Genomic DNA, 27,920 nt, shown 5'->3' on the forward strand with positions numbered 1-27,920 from the left:
CTTCAGAGCACAAAGGGTACATAGTCACCTAGTTCTTGACTCTGTTCTGTTGTTCAGGCCTAGATATGGGTGTTCTCTAAACAGTATAGGCCTTGCCTTGACAAGAGACTAAACATTTCTACTGGATTCGGGGGTAGGATTGATATAGGGTGCATGGAATGGGGTAAGAGGGTTAAGGAATGTGTAAACTACTTGTACTACAGGGTAAGGGAACGAGGGCTGCTGCTTTTAAAATCTACTTCTACTACTTATAAAACTTATAAAGCTTACAAAAATTAGAAAAATAAAAAACTAATAGGGGCTTAAGGCATCAATGACAATTTCCAATTGAGAGTCCTTGTTTCAAAATTTTCGTCTGTCTGTGTACTTATTTATTCAAAATAATGAACACATGGCAGTATTTTATCTTTATCTACTGATGCCATGGAATGACCACAGAGCTGTATTTTTAGGTAGTTAGCATCCACCAAATTCACCTTCAGTTGTCTGCCTTTACATAAAATAGAAAAGTGGACCTTGTGGGGCGGAAGAAGCTTCTTCTGACTGCCTGCCTGCCTGCCTTCCGAGGTGCTCCCAGCTTCTCCTGCCCTGTGTCTGGGCTGCACAGCTTCCTTCTACCAGCACCAGCGGCTGCTAAGCCTCGCATTGTTTAAAGGCTTCCTCTCAAGTGTGCCAAGCTTTCCGCCTCAATAATATGAATGGCTGTGGATTTCTTCCAGCCCAGCAGCACACTTGGCCCCATGAAAAGGCCTCCTTTCTTTTCTCTTGGTGAAGGTGTGAGGAATAAGAAGACTTCCCAATATCCAGTTCTTCCTCTCTCCCTCCTAAAGACTGAATGAATTGTTATAGGACATGCAGGGACTAAAAAAGGATACTGTGGCTTTTTAGGGACTAAAAAGGATACTGTGGCTTCCTAATGAGAAGATAGGCATGACTGATGTGAAATGTATTTCCAGATGGCATGCTTTTAATAGTTTGACTCCAGGCAAATACAGGGGTGGGAGGCTTAGGCATGGATCAGCTCCACTGAGGAGATAATGCAACACCCTTATTGAAAAGAGGACATCACTCTCTGATCTCAAAAGAATAAGAGACCACGTTCTTGGTTACTCTAATTTGATTAGACTGTACCTGTTGAAACTCCATAAAAAACTGACTCAGAGATTTGATATCAGAATAGCTGTGATACTTTTCAGCCTGTGTAGCAGAAGGGTGATGTTGCCTAAAGGTTGTACAAAATGGAGAAATTCGAGAAAATTAATATTAACTGAATGTGACTTTCCCTTCATTTTAGATAGAAAGAATCTTCAATGTATACACAGAAATAGCAAGACTTCTCTATGTAAAGAGTTTATCCATGCACAAACTCTCTCTGCCTCTTCTGAGCTGGGAAGCTTTTTTAAATCTAGTTTGGGCCCAAGCTCAATTTTGTTTTGTTGTTGTTTTGCTTCACCCCTTTCAGATCCCTCTTCTCTGGGGCTAAGTCCAAGACATATACATTATTTCTGTCCATCTATTTGGAAAAAACAGTATTTATTCTTTTGAACAAAAAATTATCTTTCTATATTTGCAATTGTATTTGTTCATGGCCCTCCTAAATATTTTAAAGACACATTTGGGGTTTTTGTTGTGCACAGTCTTCGGCTTCAAGACAGGCTTGTGTACAGGCTGTTGTTCTGAATCTTAATGTATTCCTACTGCAGCAGAGATTAGTGCCTTCCACCTTAAAAAAACCCAGCAGACAAAACAAATACAAACTCCTGTACACTGTTTTTCACCCCTGTGATCTCCATCAGGGGACAACGAAAGAACACAGGCTATTGGAATGGGGATATTTACCTGTAATACTGAAGCACAGTATCATGATGAGTTGTATAATTTGAAAACCAATTTACTCAGCTGTGGAAAACACTGAATTTCCTTTATGAGATACGTGCGAATATTTATAGCGTTATCCCAGAAAACTCTACATGTGTTTTGTCCTGCATTGTAGCAGCTCTGTAAAAGCAGAGATTGAATGTGATTTTGGGCAGTTATGGAATACTTAAATCTAGTTCTCAGTACTGTGATCTGTCTTTGTGTAAGATGCAGAGGAGATAGCTGGAACTCATGTCATTACAGTTCTTACCTTCAGTTATGTGAGAATTAGGTTATGGGTTCATTTGTACTCGCCTGATTGTACAAGCAGTTAAACATGCAAATATCTGAGATTGATTGGCTCACTCAGTGAAGTTTGTGAGTTTTGGAATTGATTTAAAATGCCTTTAAGTTCCTGTTTATTTCCTATCTAGAATAATTTGTTGTACATTGATATTCTATTCAATACAGAACTATTTTGTCTGTGCAAGTTCTAAGTGACTGAAATGAAAATACATTTGAGTTTCTTCTGCTTACATAGATATTGCGTTGCTGTAGCACAACTGACTTTGTTTAGAGTTGCTTCTGTTTCTCCTGCGTGTGAGAGGTAAATTGGATTTTCTAGGTTCTGATTTCAAGTGAAATTATGCAAGCAGCTGCAAGCTCTTCTTAGCTTAAAGTTTTCCAAACAGTAAGCTGCATACCCAGAAACACTTGGCAAAGTAAGCCACAAACTCATTGTCATGGTCATTTGGAGTCCTTTTCATTTCGTTTTTAGCTATGAAAACATTTACAAATTTCCCATAAATATTAGTCCTCCTACAGTCTAATTATTGACATAATGTACTTTCCAAGTCATTCAGCTTCAAGAACTGTGAAATTTACTTAGTAGAGGAACAAATGTTGGAAATCGGCAACTTTATACTAATTCCTTTTTTTAAATTTAATTAACCTTTAGAACTTTATTAAATAATCCATTACTCCTACCTGGAACTGTTGAAACAGTAATTCTGTGCTACACATGTAATTTGAGAGAAAGAAACTCTGATAACTCGTGCTATTCACATAGCACATAAGTCATATCAGGTTTTCGGTATGTCTGATGGCAATCCCTTGTGCTGCTTGGACCTGCTAATAAAGTCTTCACAAAAAAAATACCCCAGGGTATTCTGGTTTATGCACCCATTTTCCATGGTAGGCTCTGTTGCCCACAGTGTTCAAAATGTTTATGTGACTAAATCTCCAAAAAGAAAAAGATCATGTTTTCACAAAAATCTTACATGTTTATTGTTAGTTTAGTGATGGTTCCTAAGAAGTTAATTATGCAAGTATTAATGTATAGATTCACACCTACCTATGTTCTTCCAGTACCAATACCACTAAAAGATTGTAATTCTCCCTGGACACCTCATAAATTCTCCAAAGAGAAAGCATTCTCATACCAAATAATAGTTGAGCTACTTCATTGTCAAGACCTGGGTTCAGAAATTTTGTGGGACTGCACCTCAGTTAGCTTGAATAGAAATCTTAGTATCCTCACTTTTTTTTAATTTCACATGTATTTGCGTTATGCAAATCTGAAGTCTTTGTCCGGTATATAGGTATGATCAGTCCACTATCAAAATTTTTTGAATTAAAAAGGATGTGAGGTCAGCTAGGCCTGTCTCTTGGATTTATTTCATCTATCATTTTAATGTCTTTCATCCACAACTGAGTAGACAGATTTTTTTCCTTTGCTTACTTTTCAAGTATGAAAAATACTGCACAACAGTTGTGTTTGTACTTAACTGTGATGTTCATTTACTGAATAATTGAAAAAAATAGTTTTGTGAAACTAATTAATAGGAAGTCACAGCCTAGAATTGTACTACTGAGTTAAATAAAACAAATCATTTTGCTTTGAGATGATGGGATGCAGTAGTTTCTAAAGATGCAGTCTCTTTGCTGAAATTGTGAAAGTGATGTACCATCAATAGATTTATGCATTTGATTGTGATTCACAGCCTGATAGTAATATGACAGGGGGTACTATACTGCCTGCATCAGTTCCTGGAGAGAACAAGATTGCCTTTGCCTTGTAAATGTAGCCCTTGATGTCAATCAAAAGGAAAGTGCCATGAAATAGAGAACTCACAGCAGTAGATTAGAATTTCAGAAATTAAACCATCTGTTTGAATGCAATTAAGAGAGAATCTAGCAAGGTTTTTCCTAATAGAGTGTTCTAGTACTGATTCTGGAAACAATGCAATGGATTTATCATGCAATTAGAACTGATAAGAAAGTGGCTTTTATGCTCATTAAATAAACCCAGCAACTGTACATCCTCATTAGGATGTTTTGCAATAAATAACTTCCTAATTTTCTTCCCGGTCTATAGTTCTGATGTATTTCTCCTTCTAGGAATGATTTTTAGTTGTGCGTTGACATATCCTATTTTTTTTTCCCCCACAAGTTCTGGAGACCTTGTGTTTCATTTACTCAAGATGGTTTTGATGCAACTGTTATTCTCGCCCACTGTCCCACACCTCTGCGTTGAATGTGATTTTTTTGTGACCGTATAAAAGAGAAATACCCAGCAGTAAGGCTTGTTTTGGACTGAGATCTGCATGAGATGGACTGTACGTTTGCAGACTACTAGGAAGGGGATGGATGTCTGGATGAAGTAATTTTCTGGAATTTGTCTTTAAAAGTAACTTCAGTACCAGTTTGAACATATTTTTCCCTCAGAAGATTACAGTCTAGAGATCAGATGTCTGCTACTGAGAAGATTTATTGGGGAGGGCATGGATAGCTTTTTGTTTCCCCCAAACAGTCCCTTCTTGAGGCATTCTGAATCACTGTATATAGGTTAGCTCTTCATATTGCATTCACATGGTTCTGTTTCCCACAGTTAGTTTTACTGGAGCACAAATGTGCATTCCAGTGTACCTACCCTTTTGAAATGTCTTCCATATAATGAACAGCTCTATTACTAAGCTGGTGCAGTTTTACTAATTCTTCAGGTGTTTCAGTAAAGATTGACTTCCTTAACAGTAAGTTACTGTAATCTGACATTATGGTTTGTAGCAGTGCCAGTTGCCTTAGCATCTGGCTGCCTCAAACTCACTGCAAACAATTACAGCATGAAAGAAAATAGAAACCTTTTACAATATAACAACAAGAGTAAAACCTAAAATCCACAATAAAACCCCCAAATTAAATTCCATAGGAAGATTTGCTGTATGTCTCCTAGATTCTTCAGGGTGAATAATTAATATATTTGTGGTGGAGTATTTGGTGGAGCTTTATTGTAACTCAGTAGTTCTACTTAATCTCTTCACATTCTAACTGCATTTAAATACGCTTAAAATTATCAGCCTTATTTTCAATCATTTTTGAAAGATCAATACATGATCCTTGATTAACTCTGCTTGAAAAATTCTGTTCTGATAGCTGCATTGATGGAGTTTTTTGCTGATCGGTTCACAAATTGGATGTTTTACCCATAATAGAGGAAGAAAATGCTCTCTGAACAGAGATTATGAAAATTGCATGAGGCAAACCTTATGGTTTGTGGGGAAAAATAAGCTTTAACAAAAAGATCAGTGGTAGGACCCACAGCTAATTTCTGTAGGATGCCATGATGTTCATATAGAATGAGTGATATGTCTAGTGAAAATTCAGGCAAAATAATCTGAACCATCAACTACAAAATTACATAGGAATTCTACTGGCCTTGAATTATAGTTTGCTCCAGCCATAGAGGGCTTTTTCTGAGGCAGTTTGGAGCAAGCATCTGGTTTAACTAAGTAGCATCTGACACTGAATTTTGGAGACAGGAATTGAACTTTGATTTCTTGGTGCTAGTCCTGCAAATATTAATTGTCCTCTTGTGCCTTCAGAAATAATTAATTAAACCCTTTAAGAAAGGAAAATATTTTTCAAAGTGTTCCTTCATGTCTCCATTTCTTAAAACATTAGTTTGAAGAATACAGAAAGCTTCTGTTTGATAAACAGCATTTGTCAGCATACTCTGCATCAAGTGGAATCTTTGAGAGTAGGATGTGTAGATCTACCACTGAACATGTCTTGCTATTATTGATACTAATTACTGTAAACACATGTGTCACTGTTCAGATGTGGTAAGTAAGGCTGCCATAGCAACCAATATTTTTGTTTTTTAGAAGTCAGAACCTTGTAAAAGCCCAGTGAGCAATTAGTGCCCAATGGTCTTACTATTAACGATCAAAAGACCAAATTTTAGAAACTACAGCCTTGAAATCTTTAAGCTACAAGAATAAAAATTAAATCCTTGCGCTTACTGTGGAAGTTAATGATTTTAATATCTACTGTGCATTTAATTGCTAAATACTATGTAGGGAACACCTATGGGTTACTGGCTGCCAAAAAGTAAGTCACGAATCTTTATGAATTCCACAGAACACTGTGATTCAGTATTTTGCAAAGAACCACTAGTATGTTCCTCTCTTCTCAGCTGCTCTCATAATCCTGTGGGTAAAAACTAAAGTCAAGAAAGTGTGGGCATAACCTTATTGCACTAGGTAACAAGCATGGAAGTGATAGGAGCCAAATGAAAAAGGGCAAAGAGGAAGAAAAAAAAGACTGACATGCAAATACTTTAAGGTTTTCTGTGTAGAAATTTCAGAACAGAAAATATTTGCAAGCAAGACTTTTTTAAGCATTTTTCAGTAATGAAAGTATAGTTCTTAAAATGATATGAGTTCTGAAAATGATGTGAGTTCTTAAAATCATCTCAAGAGTTTTGTTATTTATTTACAAAGTTATGTAGTTAGTTTTTCTTTGCAAAATTCTCTTGGTAGCATTTCCACATGCTGAAGTTGCATTTTTTGACCTATTTGAAAATACCTTCAGACACTATTGATAAAACATGTTATTATGAGAATTGTATCACTTCATGTGATAGACATCAATTGTCCTCCCCTACCAGTGAAATTATTACCAGTAGAGGAATAATGATTGATTCTCTTGTCTAGGGAAAGTTAGCCAAGAGAAAGTGTGTCAATGAAGGGATGGAATAAAGGCTAAAATTCATCCTAAAACAATCTGCAATGCCTCAAAATCTCCTAATGTTTTCTTTTCTGTTATGATCTAATACCACACTTTGTGTGTGGGCTGTGTTAATAGTGATTATGCATGATAGAAGCCTTAAAAAAATTAGCAAGATTATCATTCTTTGTGCTCAGAGCAAGTATGCCAAGTTGCATAATGGTTTACACAATGTGCCTGAAAGCAATGCCTTACATCTACAAATACCTAAATAGTTTACAAAAGCTTATAGTAATACTGATATTAATCTAGTTCTCAAGCATTTAATTCAGTTGACTACACTTGTCAGCCAAAGGTGTAAAACTTTGTTGGATATTTAATATTCATCTGAACATTTGAGTCAAAATACTGGAACCCTTGTGATTTTGAGATTCCCCTAATAGAACACCACTAAATTTTCAAGGCTAGAAATCAGCACTACTTCTTTCTAAAATTTCAGTTGTTGGCTGTTCTACTCCAAAATAGAAATTCTAATGCAATATGCTTGTTACCAGCATACTGGAAAAACTGTACAACCTTTTCTGTGTACTGATGTATTTAATCAGTATCTGGGCAAAAAAAGATGGATGATGCATTCATTCTCAGCAGACATTTTTATTTACCAATGATATTTTATTTGATTGGAAAAAAAATAACATTTTTTAGTGTTACTAGTGTGAGTGTAATTGTGATTATAAACTCATGATCTGTAAATTAGAGTTTTCTCTGAAGATTAGCCAGTTTTGATTGTGTTAATATGGACCTCTATTCTAATCAGCACTGCATGTGTGCTTCTGGGTAATGTAGATTATACTGATTTTTCTTTTAACATTTTACATTTCTTTTAAGTAAAACTGGGGTTTATCTTTAGGCAGCAGCATAAAGCCCTTTGTTTTTCTCGTTTCCAAGGTTTAAAAAGAAAATGCATGCAAAAATACATTTACTCACAGATTGATTTTCATTTTTAAAAATTCTTACTTCTTTCTTAATAGGACAAAGTTTTGTTACTGAAAGATTTTGAGCAATTTCTATTTGTCAGTATGACAGTACAGATGACATTTCTATTCAAGTTTCTCGCTTGGAGTACAGACCTCCCAGTTAGCATGCAGCATACTTGTGTTAGATAAGGTAAATAAGTTGTTAAACGTTTTGTAACATAATTGTAGCTATATATTAAAATCATCAAATTCCAGACATTAGAGGACAGTTGGATTTCTATAAACAAAAATTAAATCATTAGATGATTTTTTTTCTTAATGAAATCCTAAAGTGCTAGGAAAACTGGATAAGATTCTCCTATCGTATACCAGTGACAACATTTGAGCTGGAAAGCAAAGAAGTTTAATTAGAAACACTTTGAGGTCTGGAAACTGTTGATTTTTGTTTCAATGTAACTGTAAGACAAAATACTTATAACGTATGTTCCTCTTTAGCTTTTTTTATGGTAATACAAGTATGTTATCTAAAAACGTCCATCACAGTTTCCATATAAACTGAGTGTGATTACTAGGAGACTTTTTAAGCATAAATCAAAGCAATTGGGACATGATCATCGGGGGAAAAAGGCTAGATACACAGAAATTACAAATGTAAGTACATTTTTGTGGGATGTTTTCAGCTGTTATGAACTGAAGCCTTTAACAGTTATAACACATGCTTTTGTTAACTTGCTGATATGTAAACCAGTATACTGTGAACTTGCATAAAAAACAATGGTGGATAGCTTTTCAGCAGCAAAATGTAACATATATCCATATATGCTTGTTTGGTTTTGGATAACTATGTTTTTAAAATGCTGAGCAGTTTTCTGAAGGTTAAGATGAATAAGATTTTGAGGAAAAAATCTCCATTGTCTGGAGAACACTGATAGTAAAATGTCCCCTATTGCTGTGATAATTTGAGAAGCAAAGTAGACTGCTTTTTGCATCCTTCCTATGCCAAGTCTAGAACTCTTCCCTGACTCTGTGGGTATTTTTAACGATGCTGATGTCTCAATCTACAAGCAAACTGAATAATTTCATGGTGTACTTGTGGATGAAAACTCCCACATCTGTCACCCATACATAGGAAAAAAAAGGTGAAAAACCTTTCCTTCACATTTTAATTTCTGGTTTTAAATATACATATCATGTAGTTTGCAGTTTTAGGTAGGACAGTCTCCACTGTTTGAAAACACACATGATTAGATGCATACAAAGAATTTCCATGTATATCCTCTTTTCACCAGGCAGGTTAAAATGTCACCTGCTTTAGATGTCCAGATGAGAGTATTCAAATGTAAAAGAATAAAAAAATTTTAAAAAAGGTACATGACCTAATGTTTCTGTGGTATCATCACGTGTTGTGTTAAGACTCATTCTGGTTTTCCACCTTATTAACTTGATATGTTATCCTAACCTGAGACTATTATTTAAACAGTATTCAACAGAAACTGTTTTATTCCTATCTAATTTTTTTTTCTGATGTCCTTTTTTTTTTTCCTGAGGGGTGTTCATAATTTATTGGTTTAGTGAACAATAAATGAGGTCTCTTTCTGCTTAATGACATATTAGTAAAGAATAGGTAAGGTTGTTCTCTATCAGTGTTAACAACACAGCACTCTTAAAGGATCCAATGATCCACTCCCCTATAGAGCCTAGGCTTGTAGTTATTTATGTTTATATAGCTATTTATGTTACTCATTCTTAGGGTAATTAGGTAGGAACGCAAGCTCCCTTTGCAGCAGAGATGTTTAGGTTGATTTCTGACTAATGAACCAGTTAAAACTGTGCTCTTCACAATGTTTGTTCAAATTAGTATTTGCAGTGTAAATGCATTTCCTCTCTTCACTGTTTAAACTGAAAGCTTGTCAACACAAAAACATACTTAGCGAAATTGTTCATAAGCAGACTTGCAATTTAAGTAATGTACTTAATTGTTGTAGAGGAAAAGTTGCAGAGCATTTTTCCATTTTAAGAGTTTGCAAAGGTACTGATTTTTTTGTTTATTTGTTTTCTGGCAGAACCAAATGTTTTACTGTCTGGGCTGATGACAAAGGAAATCTCTCTCAACTCTGAATTTTAGGGTTTTTTATTCTGTCTGATCCATGCTACTTTGCCATACATCCTGTCATCTTGATCCAGAATGTTTTTTGCGCCAAGTTATCTGTTCCTAGACAGTATACTCTTGTCGTCTGAGCCAGCTTACTGGAGATCAGTGTCTTAGTTGTGATCCATATGCTGTTTGGAACAAAATACCAGACATAGCATATGCAAACTGCAGTTCTTAAGAAGCCTTATAGCGTAGAGAACCAGGTAGAAACATGGGTCTCTCTCCATAACTAGTGCTTGGTTTATCTGGCAACACAAATCGGTCATATAAAAAGGTCTGCTTCCCTGTGTCACTGATGCATTTACAGTGTTGTCAATGTATTAATTGGAGAGTAAGATCCGGTTGGCAGCAATCATGTCCCTCCCCCACTGGAGTGTGCTACCTTCTCTGCCCACACCATGCTTTAAAGTAGTATGTTTACATCTTGGGGCAACTATTAGGTCATCTTTTTTCTCAGAAGTTGTGAAGTCTGTCAAAAGCAAGGGCCACCTCTGAAATTATTGTGTTTTTCACAGTTACCTTTACTGATAAAATGGAGCTGTAGACATTTGGATTGTTTCAGAAAATACTGTGCTGTGCTACAGCAATAATACCGGTAATAAATATTCAAGGAAAAATTCTTGCTATCACTGTAGGATGATAAAAAAGGCCTAACAGCTCATTATCCAATGGTCACTGATCAGATGAAGCAGTTCACCACTCTTTTCTCTCATGACTAGTGAGCCATTCTACAAGTAATACTCTGCTGTTTGACTATGTGGTCATTGTACCACCTACATGTCTTCAGTTATCAAAGAGAAATATCTGAATTCTTCACCCCTATGTAACTAGAAGTACTGTGATGAAATATGCACTTGTGAATGATATTTTGTGTCTGTCTTTAAGTATGGACTTTACTCAATAGGAACCCTTAAAAATTAAGTGTCCTTAATGGCACTGTTTTAAAACAAAGCACAACCTTTGTGTTTCTGATGGATTGGCCACCATATTATAGTATTATTTAAACAGTCCTAGGGTTGTTTTGAAACATCTACAATATCACACATAGCAGTAATTCATTAAGAGCAAGATGGATTTTGGCAACATCTTTTCAATGACCTTTTGAAATGGATAAGTGACAAGCAGCTTGCACATGTGATTCTACTGAAGTAAAAATTGCTATAATTTCCATGTAAGTGCCCCAGCAGCAGCAGAATGCACTTTCATCTCAGAATCTGCTACCCTGACCTCTGTGGTATTGACCAGAGAAGGTCATCTGTAAGCAAAGCTTTGAGGAAAACAATTTCAGACTTCCTTGCTTGTGTTTGAACTGTTGTTTGTTCGTACTTGTCTGCCATATAGACAAGTTTGTGCTAGGTAAAGGGTTTGTGTATTTGTTTGTCTCTCCATAACTTCTTAGGCCATGTAGGAGTTAAATTGTCTTTTTGTGTTAGGGACTGTTCTTTTGATATGGCATTTGCTATATGTGGAGACAGAGATTACAAACAAGGAAGCAGTTCATCTTCTTGTCATTAAGATTCATTCCATTTGTGGGTCTAATACTGTACATGGTTACATTAGTGTAATCCTGAAATACTACCCAGAATTAATTTGAATTATTTGAAATTCCATAGTTCTCTAATTTTAGAGAGTACTTTATGTTAAGATTTTTGCATGCCCCAATGTTCTCCTTTTATTTTGGTACTATAGGGAAAGTTTGAAAAATTGTCATCAACGTAAACCAAAAATACCTCAGGCAACTAAATGCATGCCCTACGTTATTTCATTATTCATTAATTATTCTGTTATTCCTCTCCTCTCCTCCCCACAACCACCTCTTCCCACTACCCCTAAAAAACCACTAAGGAAACAAGCACACCACGATAAAAATGCTAATAAAAGGAATAATTCCAAATAGACCATAAAAGACAGCATTTATAATCTCAATAGAAATGCCAGTCAGCTTTTTTTGATGTAAAGCATCTGTCTCCAAAAGGAAATGAAGGCAGGCCTGTTTCTGCTTTCAAGTTTCTGAAGTAGTAGGTGGTGTCATTTGTTATACAGTGCCTCAAGTCCCATGTTATTGCACTGGTAGCTGTCGACTGCCTTTGTTAACATACTGAAAAGTTTTATCAGCTGTCTTTAATAAAAGACAATCTATGTGAAGAAAAACTATAGCAAATGTCTCTTGCTCTCTTATCCTCTGCCCAACCTTTATAGCTGTCAGAGAGCAATGGCAGTGATGTATAATGTTGCAGACATGCAAAATTCTTGTGACTGTTACTATAAGCCATAGATATTGGGTTGACAGATACCCTAGAAAGTTAGGGAGCAGTCTTTCCAAAATGCTGTGCAATTCCTCATTTGAAACATAAAGGAGCTGGAATGAACTTTCAGGACTACCTGAAATGAGTTATCAGTTTACATTTTCCATGGATACATTAGTTTAAAGCATTAATGGCATAGAATTTGTTAGGCCTTCAGGAAATTAGGGATGATGTGTAGAAGTTGGAAAATTTCAGTTAAAAGTCATGCAGTTTGTCCTTTTTATTTGTTTTTGTTGCTTGCTCTTGTGAAATAATATATCAAAGAGATGGTGGTAGAAGAGTTTCTTAGGTTCTATAGTCATATATATGATGTTCTTTGGAGTACTGGATTAGTCCCATACACACACCATATTTTCAGGAGGGTATGGAGGAGGTGGAAAGGAATTCTTGGAGCCATATGAGACATCTGTGTTACTTCCCACACAATAGGTTTTGTGGATGCTGTAGAATTGGCCCTGAGCACATTTAAACATGTGTCTTATTTATATGAGTTTTTCTCGGTTTAAAGTTTTTTAATCCTTATCCACTGTAAGTTTTGTCTCAGTGCAAACATACACACATATTTCAAGTGAGAAGTCAGCTCTGTGTCAATAACTGTGCTCTTGAAGAAAACAGTTTGATTCATGAACTCTTACTAGGGAAATGAATAGCGTGAACAGAGGGAATGGACGTTCCTACTCATGATGTGAGAAAATTCTCTCAATCAATCTGAAGTCTAAAAATAAATAAAATATGTGGACATTGGGACAACCATCCATATACAGTGGAGCTAATTTCCAAGCCTTCTTCACTTTATAACATCAATTAACACCCAGAACATTGGTAATTAAGGAGTGTATTATTCCATTATAAACTAGTATGCAAGACTGACACTGCAAAGGTGAAGCTGTGAAAATGTGGCTGCTGATATGTGTTGCCTGTAGCAAAGATTACATTTCAGGGGCATGGTTTTCCTTCTCTGTACAGAATGTTATGGAAGAGAAAATCTTGGAGAGTATTTGACTGGCAAAGCTAAATAAAACCCAGCTGGTTTTTTTTGTTTGTTTGTTGATTCTCAGTAGAAGGAACTAACTGACTTAGGGGAGGTGGAAAAAATCTGTCAGGGTAAAGTAAGAAAAATTAAGCCTAAAAATAACATCTTCAGATTCCACTGCATTTGCATTGTGATGTTTACAATAGAGAGAGCTGAACTAATTTTGTTTTGCCTAATTTTGAAACTCTGGAAGCCACTTGTTCTGAGAATTTGGTATGTCGCAAATTCTTCCTGAGATTTTGTGATTCATATATTAGCAGCTGAAAAGAAGAAAGAAGAAAGCTGAAAAAATATGGAATATTTATAGGATATAAAGCTGTAGAATTATCTGAATAACATTTCCACCACAAAATTAAGGTTTTGGACACAAGAATTATGGGGGGGTTTGTTGAAGTTTGATTCAAAAGGATAACAGTAATGAATTTAACTTGCTAGTGGAGAGGTTTGGAACATAGGTAAGTCTTCCTCATCATGGTGATTTCCTATTATCACATCAGTTTGGGAGACCATCTGTAGTGCATATTCTATTGGCCGTATACCTACTATATTTTCATAGAATCATGGAATGGTTTGGGTTGGAAAGGATGTTGAAAATCATCTAGTTCCAAACCCTCTGCCATAGGCAGGAACACCTTCCAGTACACTGGGTTGCTCAAAACACCATCCAACCTGACCTGGAACGCTTCCAGAGATTGGGCATCTGCAGCTTCTCTGGGCAACCTGTTCCAGGATCTGCCCATTTTCCTGAAGTTATTGTCACTGAGGGGCTTCTAAAGCATACAAACACCCCCTCCTCACAGTAATCTGAAGCTGATTTGCCATTCACATTTTGAGTATTGTATTTTGATCAGAGCACTGATGAGTGGTGTCTGGAAACACTTGTCCTCTGAGGCAAAACAATGTGACTTCAAAAATGAGTGTTTCTGAAGCTCGTTGGAACTTACAGTGACCTGAGAGGGAGAACCATAGTGAACTTTGTGTATCATTTTTCCCACTTTTTCTTTGAAAGGCAAGGTACTGGTTTGGCAAATGCCTTTATTGTGCTCTCACTAGCATGTACCTTTGGTACTTGCCAAAAGGTAGGTTAGACTGTTTGTAGCTTCATAAATGTGCTTTTCTGCCCTTTTAGTACTTGTTAACTCCAATGACCAGGCATATTTATATCATGAAGAACCTATTATTTCATAATGGAATAATCTAGACATGAAAAAATAAAAACAAGAAGCATTTTTTCTTAGCTGAAGATGGAAAAATTGTTAGTAACATAAGAAGCTTTTAAATGGATTTGTTATGAAATTTTAACATCTTTATTAAAATAGCATGTGTTTCCACCATTGTTAATTTTATTCAGTCATTCATTAAGAAATAATTGCCACAGCCTGAATCTAAATGAATATCCTAGAACCCCTGAATATCCTTAGAATCTGAGAACAGTTTGTATTTTCTACTAGTTATAATTAAGACAAAGAGAAGAAAGGGATAAGTTCCAATGTGTTAATTATTTCCAACAATTATAAATTCTTTATTGGCAATGAGTTTGATTAAAATTAAATTCCTATCTTTAATCCAGTCTTGGATTACTTTAATTTTCTCTTGGAACCTGTGCTATGCCAACATTACCATATGTAAAGCTTATTGAGTTCTGTGTTTTCTCATTAAAGTGGGAAGTATATGTTTGTAGACACCAGAGCTTGACCTGTTCAAAGCACAAAGTGTACAGCAACTGTTCAGAAACTTTTTCTTGTTATCTCTGTTTGCTTAAATTACTAAATTGCTTCCACGGAAAGTCTGAAAACATAAGGGAATAACTTCCTTAAGTGGAAGAAGATTGTCTAAAAAGAAAAATTGAAAATACTCCTAATATTCTTCCTTCCTTTTCTTTTTTTTTTTTTTGTACCAGTATCCAGCTGCCCTGATGAATCTTGGAGCCATTCTCCATCTGAATGGTAAATTGAAAGAGGCTGAAGCAAACTACCTCCTTGCTCTTCAACTTAAACCTGATGATGTCATCACCCAGTCCAACCTGCGCAAATTGTGGAATATAATGGAGAAACAAGGTTTGAAGACATCCAAAACATGATAATGAAAACTCTGAATTTTTCTTCCTTAAACTTATTAAATCCACAAACTAGAACTTCCACACAGTTGTTCGGTCAGAGAACTCACTGGACTTGGCTGCAAGGATGAGAGGTCTTACTTACCGCCAAGGAGAAACTATTCTACCAGATAAATAGAGGAAGAGATACTTTGAGGTATTCGTGAAGGACTTGTTACCCCACAAAAACATTTGGAACCATGGCACTTGAGAGGAGGTGTTTTGGCATATTTGATAAATCATTGCAAATCCCGTATTGCTTACTTTTGGGTGGGTACCTGAAATGTGTACTTTCATAGAAATACTAAGGGAAAATCTCACAGTATACACTAAGCCATGTGGGAGTTAAAGTGGTAATAGTGGGTTAAAGTATTTTGCTGATACTGTAACTCATTAAAATGTATACTAAATCCAAATGTTTGCAGTTTGTCTTAATGCTGCTGTATCTCACTTTTGAACCATTTGCTTTCCAATTTTTCAGCTTATATGGCAAATTTTTTTCAAACCTGTCACATGATTAGATGACAGCATTCAAAGTTGTTTGCTGAAACATGCCTATTATTTCAGCATGTTGACTTTTAATCCAGGTTTCTTGAGACATACAGTCAAATTGCTGTCAGGTAGACAGAATGACTGAGGAACTGCCCATATTCTACATCAGACATAGTATGTAGGCTAGTAAAAAAAAGTCCATAGGTATGATTTAGCAATACAAGAAGGAGTCATGTTTGCCCTGATACCAAATCAGTGTGGTCAGACTGTCATCTTAGGAAAAAAAATAATTGGTATTATAGAATAATGGGTCTGACTCTCTTTACTTTGCCGTTAGATAAGTCCAACTTTAAACTGGACTCTGGATACAATATTTTTGCAATAACTAGTATAAGTGAGATTTGTGAAAGTATTAGTGCTTGGATATGCTACAAATGAGACTTTATGAGCAACTCTGAGAAAAGGGAATGTTATCCATTAGTGAGGCTCACAAATAACTGAAGGGACTAGATTAGATTATGCTTAAAATAGTGTAGATCAAGAGAAATTTGTAATGGTGGTTGCCAGTTACTTTTCACAGTGGTGGTGTTTTAAAGCGTATTACCTATTCAGATTCTAACCAAATATTAGCATTCTGTTTGTATTCTTACATGTGCTAGCAGCAGAGCTGTCAAGTATCTAAATACACTTTTGGTGAGGTTCATTTCTGTTTCAGAATGATTTGTCCTCATTACTGTTTTAGTCTTCAGATTTTCAATGTAAAGATAATTTATTTCAAATTGAGTGTATGAAGCTTTAGTCAGTTTTTTTTCCAGACCATTTATTAACTGCTTTCTTTCCTTGGAATAAGTATTATTGCTTGTAAGAAAATTTACTATTTCATTTAGTGGCCCTTTGATATCTGCTTCAGTATTCCTTTCATAATGATAGATAAAATGTTAAAGTGGTAGAGCACCTTGAACTGAAGCTTCTTCAGGATTTTCTGTTGAAAACTCTTTATTACTGAGAAAGTGTTTGGGATTTTTACTTTATGTATTCCTTTTTAACTGTTGAGCACCATTCCAACAAAAATGTAGAGAACTCTTTGCTGTATTTATTTATTTATTACTTGACTGCAGCAATGTTACCTGCCATTAACACAACAGTCTGTAAGTGTTGCTATTTCTTTTGTTTGGTTTTACTTGCATTTGTTTTGTGGTACCTAATGGGAAAGGGAACACTTGAGTTATACTCTACCTTCTTGGTCGTTCTCCCCTTACACTTGGATTTTAACTCTGTATTGAAATAGATTGGGGAATAGCTGTTTCAAAGTCAGTATAGTAAAAAAAAATATAGTAATGTGTGTTTCCTTTTCTTTCATATTGCTCACTAAAATACCATAAGTTGTTAAGTTTACAACTGGCCTGCCAGAAGGGCCACAGGGACAAGATTGTTTGGTTTTGTGGAGTGTGTCAAGTTTTTCTCAAATAGTGTTGTTGCTGAAAAAGCAAAAATGAAGGATCAAAAGTTGAATTTCTACTTTATAATTGAAACCAGTGTTAGAATACAATGGTAGCTTGAACGTGTTCTCCTGCTTTACTGGCTTTCTGGGAAAAAGTATAGAAATAGATAGTCACTATAACTGATTTTGGTATAGAACTGTGGTATCCTGGAGCTTTATTTTCTCAACAGTCATCAAACTTTGATGGCTTCTTGGTCTTAACCATTCACCATGTTATTTGTCTCCTTCAACTTGTACTTATTCTTGTTTAGTAATTTTTATTCATTGCACAAAAAGGGGGAAAAGGGGAGCACTCCTGTGATACGGTGTCATGCTTGCATTGATAACTGGTTTTGTTTGTTTCTGTAACAAAAAAAAGAACAGGAAAAGAAAGAAAAAAAGGACTACCATAAATTTTCCAAGAATGTCCCTGAATACATTTTTTTAATATAGGTCTGGGCTTGATAACTTTCTTCTTTTGGGATAAATTTAAAACATGTTTAAAATATTTCTCTCTGCTCAGGGATTTATGGTGGATTATTGCAGACAGTGCTAAAAAAATATAAAAGAGCACAAGATCAGTTTTCTAAATTAAAATTTTATTTTTTGAAAAACTGTTATTTGTATAAATTATCAGATTTGTAGGCTTTCCTTTTTGTAGAAATAATTGTTTATGTGCCAGATAAAAAAATTTCAATTTTGTTTCAATAATAAAGCATTGATAATTAATACACTGTGTATTCTTTTGTGTTACTGTAACACTTTGGGGTTTTTTAATTGTTCTAATTTAATGAGTAGTGTTGATTGTTTTATGTGTGGGAGAATTATGTAGCATAAATAGAATACAACCTATCACAGCTGGCTTTCTTCTATACTCCATTGCAATTATAATTCAGTGGATATTTTCAAAAAGGTTCTCTAGAAGCATCTTTTCATATTTATACTCACTAAATCTGGCCAAAGGGATCTGGTAGCTATCATATTTGATTATTGTTTCTAAACTTTATACGGATAAACCTGATGAATAAGATATATTTATAAATTGTTTTTATATTAACATACAAACATGATGTCAGTAAAATTGCTTCTGAAATGTCTAATTGGTTGCAAAGGCTAAAAAGAAGACTTCGCTTATGTACAAAGTCTTTTTTACGTGTGTGGTCACCTTTTTCCTCATGCTGCAATGTCATATGGCAGGTTTCAAATCTTCTGCCTTCCTGCACAGAAGATACTATGAAACATGGATCTTTGGCCTTTTGGTTTTCTCCTAATTTTCTATGGACAGAGCCTCCTTAGCTCAGTGCAACACTAATATTCTTATACCTTTCTAGTTCTGTTGCATTCAGGTCCTCTGCATTGATAGATTTGCTCTATGGTTGAAAAATGTTGATGGGCGTGAGCAGAGTACTAGAGAGGCTTTGGGTCATGACTTGCAAGTTCACCTGGCACGCCTTGTTTTTATCAAAGGTCACACCTCCTATTCAATGATTCCTGGCCTAAGTAGGTTTTGATGAAATGGCATATGATGAATACAGAGTATGCAAAGAATCACCTAACTGTGTCACTCCTTTCTTGTGGAAATAGATTCTAAGCATGGGCTTGAGCTCCTCCTCTTTCATCCTAGCCTGGAACCCTTCTCTGTGAGATCCTGGTCTCTCTGCCTTGTGCTGTGCTTCCAATGTTTCCGTTCTTCCAAGAGTCACACTTTCGGGCAACAGATACTTGCTATATCTCCATTTCTGATAGAGGTGCATGACAGCTCTGTGGTGGTTTTTAGTCATGCTTTCACAGGCCTGTCTGAACTTGCTCTCAGTAGCTGGTATGGATGGCTGCATTACTTCTGGGATTTCACCTAGTATAAAGGTAAGGTACTACATGATTCTAAGTATACCAGCTCATTTGGATCTCGCTTGGGACTCTGTTGTAGGCATTTGCATAGCAGTTTTGCCTGACAGAGAGGAATGCAGGTGGCATTCCTGCCTCCTGTTCACATCTGATAACAGTTACTGGCAGCTGAATTACGTCTATTTTTATGCATACTTAAGGGTTGCAAAGGAGAGCTTTCAGAGAGAGAATATGGAGATTTAGAAATAAATTGCAAGAAATCTAAGAAGAATCTTGTATATCACTTACCTTATAGAAACTTCTATTTGTAGTCCTTTTTTAAAAAATAGAGACCCAAATCAGATATTATATAGGTTCCCTTAGTTAGACTGACCCTGCAATTTGAAAAGCCCCTTCCTTGCTTCACATGGATACTGAACATTTACTCTCTGAGATTCGGTAGTGTGACATTGGAAGAATGTGTCTAAAGGAATAGAATACATCTGATGTTATGAGGGGGTAGAGAGCTTGATGTCAGGAAGCAGAGGCAGAAATTTTTGGGGAAATACATAAAAATTTTAGAGAGACTTTATTCCAAGAATGAAGAAGGAACCCCAGCATTAAGTTATTCTAGGATAAGCTACAGGAAAGGGCATGCTTCAGTAAATTTAAAAAACAAAACAAAACCTCAAAGCTATACAGACTTGTAAAAAGTTGTAAGTTCTTCTAGTATAATAACAAATCAAAACCAAACATTGCCAACAGGAAAAGCTGCCCTCGGAACATAGTATTATAAAGTTCAGGACATAAAAATATATTCCACGTTGTGCTGGTTTTGGCTGGCATAGAGTTAATTTTCTTCACAGTAGCTAGAATGGTGCTTTGTTTCAGTTGATAACACAGGGATGTTCCTGTTACTACTGAGCAATGCTTACAAAGCATCAAAATCTTTTCTGCCCTTCGCATCGCCCCACCAGCAAGGAGGCTGGAGATGCACAAGGAGTTATGAGGGGACACACCCAGGACAGCTGACCCCAGCTGACCAAAGGGATACTCTGAATCACATGGCTTCATGCTCAGCAGTAAAACTAGGGTGGAGGTTGGCAGGGGGGAGCTGCTTCTTGGGAACTGTCTAGGCATTGGTTGGTTAGTGGTGAGCCATTGTTTTTCATTTGTGTCACTTGTTTTTTTGGGGTTTTATTTCTCTCATATTTTTGGTATTTTCATTATTATTCGTAGTATTGGTATTATTATTAAATTTATTAAATTATAAAATTTATCTAAATTTCAGTTATTAAATTTTGCTCAATCAATGAATTTTCTTACTTTTACCTTTCCACTTCTCTCCTCCATCCCACCAGGAAAGAGTGGGTGAGTGGCTCTGTGGTGCTTAGTTGCCAGCTGAGGTTAAACCATCACCCATGAAAGACTGAATACATCACTCGGGTTATGCCACTTGATTGGAAAACTTTTACAGTTGCATTTTTATTCACATTTCAAGTTGATGTTTCTCCCTTCCCCATTAATTCTTTATCTTATTTAACCTTTTGTTGTACACTGGCTCTTTAGTGATGCCACAGTTCTAGAGCTGAACAGATCTAAAGGTAATGTATGAGGAAGCATTTCAGAAGGGCAGAAACATCACATTGAACCTTCTAGAAAGGTTTAAGATAAAATAGATTAATTCATTCATTCTTGCTCTATACTCAAATTATTTTGAATATAGTTTCAGTGACAAAGTGTAATTACATTTACTTACTGAAATTACTGAGCTTACAGATATGTCTGTGTAAGGCTCTAAGATTAAATTGTTGTTTATACTTACTAATTTCTCTCAGTTTGTGTGCATTGAAGCACAGATTTATATTTTAAAGAAACCTTAGGATTTCCTTTTGAAGAAATGGGTGTGGAAGCCATGTCAGTGAGAACAGTTGTGGAGTCTTTTCATTTGATAAAACTTGTGCATAAGACTATCTTTCCTTACATCACTGGTCCCTTAGCTGCTGACATTCTATTTCTGCATGGATAATTTTTTTCCTCTCTCTTGCAGAGTTTGAATAGTTTAAGTTGTAGGTTCTGTTTTGAGCTAAGGAGAAATGGAGCTTGGCTTTGATGGCTAAACTTGATCTCAGTTTTGATTTAAGAAATTATTTAACCCAGGTGAACAGATTTTTCAACCCAATAATGCAGTGATTTGCTGCAATAAGTAATCCTGGAAAGCAGAGATTATTTGAGTCTTTGTTGGTTCTTCTCTAGGTTTTTTTTTCCTGTCAGCAAAGCATTTTTGTCCCTTTCTGAAGATATATATTTTATTTTGTCTCTAATTTTCTTGAAAACAGATGTTCCTGCATGCCCAGTATTTTTCTTACATGGAGTAATTAATTTTTCATAGAATTGATTTATTTGTTATTTTGTCATGTTTGTTGCAACCACAACCATAAGGTTCTCTACAGCACATAAGTGTATAATACAGTGTATTGTTCCTTGTATTAAATCAATTCCTTCTTCTGGTTTATATCCAGTATGCAAAGTAAATCATTACCAAAACTATTCACTTTTGCACACCCACAGTTTCTGGAATATAGCAATGTTTTTTCTATTGTGATAGAGAAGGTTTTTATACGACAACATGAAGATGTAAGATTCTGGGATAGGATTATTTTTTTCCAACCACCATCATTTTATAGCCTTTTTTGTCCTTTTCTTCTCTTTAATGGGATGCTTTAACAATTGATTTTTTAAAAAAAAGAGATACCCTTAATAACACCAGAGCTCTATGAATGGCACTTATGCCTTAAAATGCATAGATAGAGCGTAGTGGCTCTGTCATTAAAATCTGTTATTTCAATTACTGTTTCTTCCTCCAAAGTGCTGTTTCAAGTTTCAGTGGCAATTAATCTTTTAGCTATATAACTGTAACTTTGTTTGTATTTCTTGACTTTTTTTTAATGGAATATGTCCCCTGATTGTTCTCGTTAGCTGAAAGAGTCTTTAGGATATTCTTGCACAAAATAGTTGTTTCCCCCTTCTCTTCTCCTCTCTTAGTTCTATGAATTATTTAGAGATGAGGAAAGGAACTACTTTCCCTGAAGCTAAAGGCAGAGAAGAATTTTGAGTGAGCTTCTGCATCAGTTAGAATCATAGAATCATAGAATAGGTAGGGTTGGAAGAGTCCTCCAAGATCATCAAGTCCAACCCCTGATCCAACTCCAATTACTATATCATGGCACTAAGGGCCACGTCCAATCTCTTTTTAAAAACCTCCAGGGATGGTGAATCCACCACCGCTCTGGGTAGGCCATTCCAATGCCTGATAACCCTCTCTGTAAAGAATTTCTTCCTAACATCTAACCTAAACCTCCCCTGGCAGAGCTTGAGCCCATGTCCCCTTGTCCTATTGTTGGTTGCCCGGGAGAAGAGACCAACCCCCGCCTGGCTATAACCTCCCTTCAGGTAGTTGAAGAGAGTGATGAGGTCGCCTCTAAGCCTTCTCTTCTCCAGACTAAACAACCCCAGCTCCCTCAGCATCTCCTCATAGGACTTGTGCTCAAGTCCCTTCACCAGCCTCGTTGCTCTTCTCTGGACCCGCTCCAGCACCTCAATGTCCTTCCTGAACTGAGGGGCCCAGAGCTGAACACAATACTCAAGGTGTGGCCTCACCAATGGGAGGATCACTTCCCTGGTCCTGCTGGCCACACTGTTCCTGATGCAGGCCAGGATGCCGTTGGCCTTCTTGGCCACCTGAGCACACTGCTGGCTCATGTTCAGCCTCCTGTCGATCAGCACCCCCAAGTCCCTTTCTGCCTGGCTGCTCTCCAGCCACTCTGTCCCCAGCCTGTAGCGCTGCAGGGGGTTGTTGTGGCCAAAGTGCAGGACCCGGCACTTGGCCTCGTTGAACTTCATTTCATTGGAGTTTGCCCATCTCTCCAGTCTATCCAGATCCCTCTGCAGAGCCCTCCTGCCTTCCGGCAGGTCGACACTCCCTCCCAACTTGGTGTCATCTGCAAATTTGCTGATGATGGACTCAATCCCCTCATCTAAATCATCGATAAAGATGTTAAAAAGGACTGGGCCCAGCACTGACCCCTGGGGAACACCACTGGTGACCGGCTGCCAACTGGATGCAGCTCCGTTCACCAGCACTCTCTGGGCCCGGCCCTCGAGCCAGTTCCTGACCCAGCAGAGAGTGCCCCTGTCTAAGCCATGGGCTGCCAGCTTTTCCAGGAGTATGCTATGGGAGACAGTGTCAAAGGCTTTGCTGAAGTCCAGATAGACCACATCCACAGCCTTTCCCTCGTCCACCAGGTGGGTTACCTGATCGTAAAAGGAGATCAGGTTGGTCAAACAAGATCTGCCCCTCCTAAACCCATGTTGGCTGGGTCTGATCCCTTGTCCATCCTGTAGCTGCTGTGTGATTTCACACAGGATAATCTGCTCCATAACTCTGCCAGGCACTGAGGTCAGGCTGACAGGCCTGTAGTTACCCGGGTCAGCCTTGCAGTCTTTTTTATGGATTGGGGTGATATTTGCCAACTTCCAGTCATATGGGACCTCCCCAGTGAGCCAGGATTGTTGGAAGATGATGGAGAGCGGCTTGGCAAGCTCTTCTGCCAGCTCCCTCATTACCCTAGGATGGATCCCGTCTGGTCTCATAGACTTGTGAGGATCCAGATGACTCAGTAAGTCAGTAACTATTTCCTCCTGGAATACAAGGGGACTATTTGGTTTTGTGCCTTATAGCCAAAGACTTTAAAAAGAAATAAAATTTGGTTTGCTTTGTTTTTTTCCAGAAAAAACATTAACTGTGGACCATTTAGGTCTACACTGAGTCTCTCATTAATATAAGTTTTAAAGCTTAACGAAAAGATTCAGGAATTGAAAATCATGTCCACTTCTCCAACTGTGTCAGCTTACCTAATAAGCTCTCTGGATCTATTAGGCCTTGGCTGCCTGTCTCTCTTCAATCTAGGTAGTACAGATGGGTCAAACAAAGACGTATCACAGCAAATTCTTCAGATGGGTCAATTTTTTCCACCTGAAATGTTACAACTAAAACCCCACCAAGCAGTTTCTTGCTTTTACAAAAATTAGAAGTTTAAAACCCCATATAAAACTAATTAATGAAAAAATAAATGAAAAATAATAAATTTTTTAAAAAATTATATAAATTATTCTGTTACCTGCAAGTACTGTTTGCAAGCTTATCTCATGAGCTTATGATTGGCTTACAATTACCTTCAACATTCTGAATTGATGTCCACTTCATTATGCCAAAGACAAGCTTTGTACACATGTGTACATATGTATCACTGTGTACCACTGGCTTGATACTCTTGTAAATTTTGCAGATACTTATCCAATTTATTCTGAATAAGTTATTTGCTGTAAGCAAATTGTTTATTCTGACTGATGTGAAAACTTCCTCTTTGACATAGGAAGAAATAAAAAAGCCATGTGAAATGAGATGTGTGCTGTTTAGGATTTTTGTGGACTCAGTAGTGATATATAAATGTCAAGTAGAGGTGACCATATAAAAGCAGATTCTTCTTTAACTCAATGAAGATCATAATTTTGAAAAGAGATGGAATCCTAGTGTCTGCAAATAGGACTGTTAATACTTAGATTTATGAACAGGTTAGTTTACTCAAATAGTTGTTTTATTGGCAATATTTGTTAAAGTTCTATCATGTTTTGCTATTTGCTTACCTTGTTTTTTCATCATCATTTCAGTTATGGTGCAATTTTTAATCTACTATTTATAAATTAAGGTATATTTGAAATAGTTTTTCAAATTTAATTGAGAAATTAGTGATAAAAGATGTCATCAAACAGATCATCTTTTTAAAATTTATTTTATTCTGAGGGAATTCTAGGAGTAAGAACAAGGAAGGAGAAATCATGTGATTGTATTTAGGTTTTTTTTAGCTTTTTTCCCATATAAATAAATAATTAGCTGTACAAAAGCCCCAGAGTTCCATGAAAAACTGATAGATGCACCTGAACCCAGGTAACTCCAAGTGAAGCTATGGAAACATATCTCACATCTCCCTGGAATAACCACAAAATTATGAAGCAGGATCTTCACTCTACACTTATGCCAGCTGCAGGTTGTCAGGACATTTAGCATAATTTTGCTAAACCTGAAACCAGGTGAGCCTGTCTGAGTCCAACATCAAGTCTGTTTCTGAAAGTAATGCACAAACAAAATGATGGTGATCCCTATAATATAATTCACTAAGTCTCAAAAATGGCTACTAGCAAGAATTACATCAGAAAATTTTCTTTTTTCTGCATCTTTTTACATTACAGCCTGGCATACAAAGCAGGAAGACAACTTTCTAATGCTCATCTTGTTGCATGTTTGTGAAAAGTTGATCTTTCATGTGCAAGGCATGCTTGGAAAGATTACACAGGGAGTACAAAAGCATGATTTCTACTTTAAATACCTTTAGAAAGTTGAAAAGTGTTAATTGACCATAGGGAGAAGCTGAGCTGGGAGAAGCAGGCTGGACCTTAATAGTTCTCTAATGAATACTCAGTGAGAGAGGAGGGAGAAGCAAATGCAACCATGCTTGGACTTCATTCACCTTATTAAAAAAGTATAATATGAAAAAGACCACCTGTACTGATTATGTGAATTTCTTTCTTTGTAGAGGTGGAATCCCAGACCTCATTAAGCCTGAGGGACACAAAATAGAAAATGATAGCAAAACTGGACCAAAGCATCCTGAAAGCATTTATAAGCAAAGTGTACAGATTTAAAAGACCTCTTTTGTTTTTAAATTGAGTATTATTACCTTGCAAAGCTATGCAGTAGATTAGACACCTAACTGAACCTGCTGTCCTCATTTGCTAGAGGGTTCAAAAACATGTTTTCTATTGTTTTATTTTACCTTCAAAATTAAAAAGTAACCATGACAACTCACTAATAACTAAACAAATAGCAGGGTAGGAAATCTCTACTTCAGTCCAAACCCTAAGGGCAAAACCAAAAAAGTGTTTCTGAAAGCAAGTCTGTGAAGATAGGTGTGAGAACAGAAGTCATTTTAATTCGAGTTATGGTGAGAAATTGTTCTAATGAGGAAAATTGTCATGATGGAGGTTGTGTAATATTGAAACTGAATTAAACAAAAACTGAAGGAAACAAGGCATTCATTGGCAAAATAAGGGGAAGAGTAACCTTTTAATAAAGTATACGGGTTTTTTTCTTTTCTTTCTTTATTTTTTAACATGATTCCTGGGAACAAGTGTTACTGCTTCGGGGAAAAAAAGGAAGACAAACAATGTGGGAAGATGCATTTGCAAGTGATGGCTTTGTCCATTTTTATTTCTTATTGTAAAAGTACCAACTGATATTTGGGCTCTCAAATGGGTTGAATGGGGCTACATGACATTTTTTTGCAAATCTCAAATTGTCACACTCATCTGACTGTTCCCTGCTTAGAATCTCAGGAATTGACAAGATGAAGAGATCATCTCTCGAACTTCCCTAAACCTAGTCTTCCTATAACCTCACTCTTACGATTGGGTCTTGTCCCTACTTGCCTTGCAATATTTGTTGCAGACAATACTGTCTTGAGAGCAGTGATTTGTTCCTTCCAGTTGGCTGTAAAGTGCTCTAATGGGACTGTACAAATAAAAGTAATTAGTTTTTCTGCCTCATTCAAGGGACTATAAGTGAGAACAACAGGGTACACAAGTCTAACTTTTATGTAAATTACTTCTTTGGAGGGTTAATAGATTTTTAAAACCTCTGGTTTTGCCTCTTAAATGACAAGAAAGGACAGTAATACTTAAAACATAAAATTGCCTCAAACATTTCAGATCAGAAAGATTTGGAAAGCTGTAGAAATGATAGACTGATTTATTCTGAATAAGCAGCATCACTTGGTGTTGGATTTCTACTTTTAATTCAACATTGGACATGATATAAGCATATTCCATACCTCTTAAGAGGAATTGTACAGGTTCCAACCATCTGCTAAATTGATGATTACTATAAACGTGTGGAGCAGATCTTGTACAAGGAGGACGATAACTCTGTGCATACATTTAGGCCCTAGGAACCTTCTTGAATCACAAGGGTGAATACCCAGTGAGAAGAACTGAAGGATGTTCTTTTTCAGTGGAGTGTCACTCACTGCAAAGTTCAATGGCAATTATTTGCTCTGATCCTTCTATATCAGATACAGTATATTCTGTGTCTAAAATACTAAAATGCTGAAAAAGGTCCAGATAGTTATGTATTTTAAATATATGCTTTAATATGTTGGTACTTTTCTGGCAGTAATTTCTCCTGCCAGACATTTCTGTTTTGGTGATAGTTTGAAAACCAGGGGAAGGCAGTAAATCTCTTGAAAAGAGAAATTTTGATTACTAACAAAATCTAAAGAGAATAAGACATAGCAGTCTATGTGAAAAAACTGAAAAAAATGTTGCCTTACAGTTTCTGCTGCTTTTCAGACAGTATGCCACTGTTTTTCATCTACTTGGCTTGTAAGGAAGAAATTCTGTCCCATTTGAAGTTGATAATGATTTTGTCATTGACTCGAGTGGCTAAAATTTCACAGAAAACTGCTTGGGATAAGGACTTGTTAACATTTAATATGCTGGTTCCTCTGATTATTTTTCTGATCTTCTATTACACTAAAAGTTATTCTAGCACATATTCTGTTCAGGAACAGAGACCTGGAGGGG

At 36.4% G+C, this 27,920-nt stretch overlaps 1 protein-coding gene across 3 annotated transcripts in view; it reads left to right on the plus strand.

The window, feature by feature from the left end:
- The window catches only part of TMTC2 (transmembrane and tetratricopeptide repeat containing 2), a 246,532-nt gene extending 229,802 nt beyond the window's left edge, over positions 1-16,730 (plus strand). For all 3 annotated transcript variants that reach the window (XM_027679808.1, XM_027679811.1, XM_027679810.1), the window contains one exon: positions 15,233-16,730. In XM_027679808.1, the coding sequence (XP_027535609.1) occupies positions 15,233-15,412 (180 nt within the window). In that variant the 3' untranslated portion in view covers positions 15,413-16,730. The remainder of the gene's footprint in view (positions 1-15,232) is intronic.
- The last annotated feature ends 11,190 nt before the right edge of the window (positions 16,731-27,920 follow it).

This window comes from Neopelma chrysocephalum, unplaced genomic scaffold (assembly GCF_003984885.1).
Source record: "Neopelma chrysocephalum unplaced genomic scaffold, ASM398488v2 Primary Assembly neopelma1_59, whole genome shotgun sequence".
NCBI classification, from domain to species: Eukaryota; Metazoa; Chordata; class Aves; order Passeriformes; family Pipridae; genus Neopelma; species Neopelma chrysocephalum.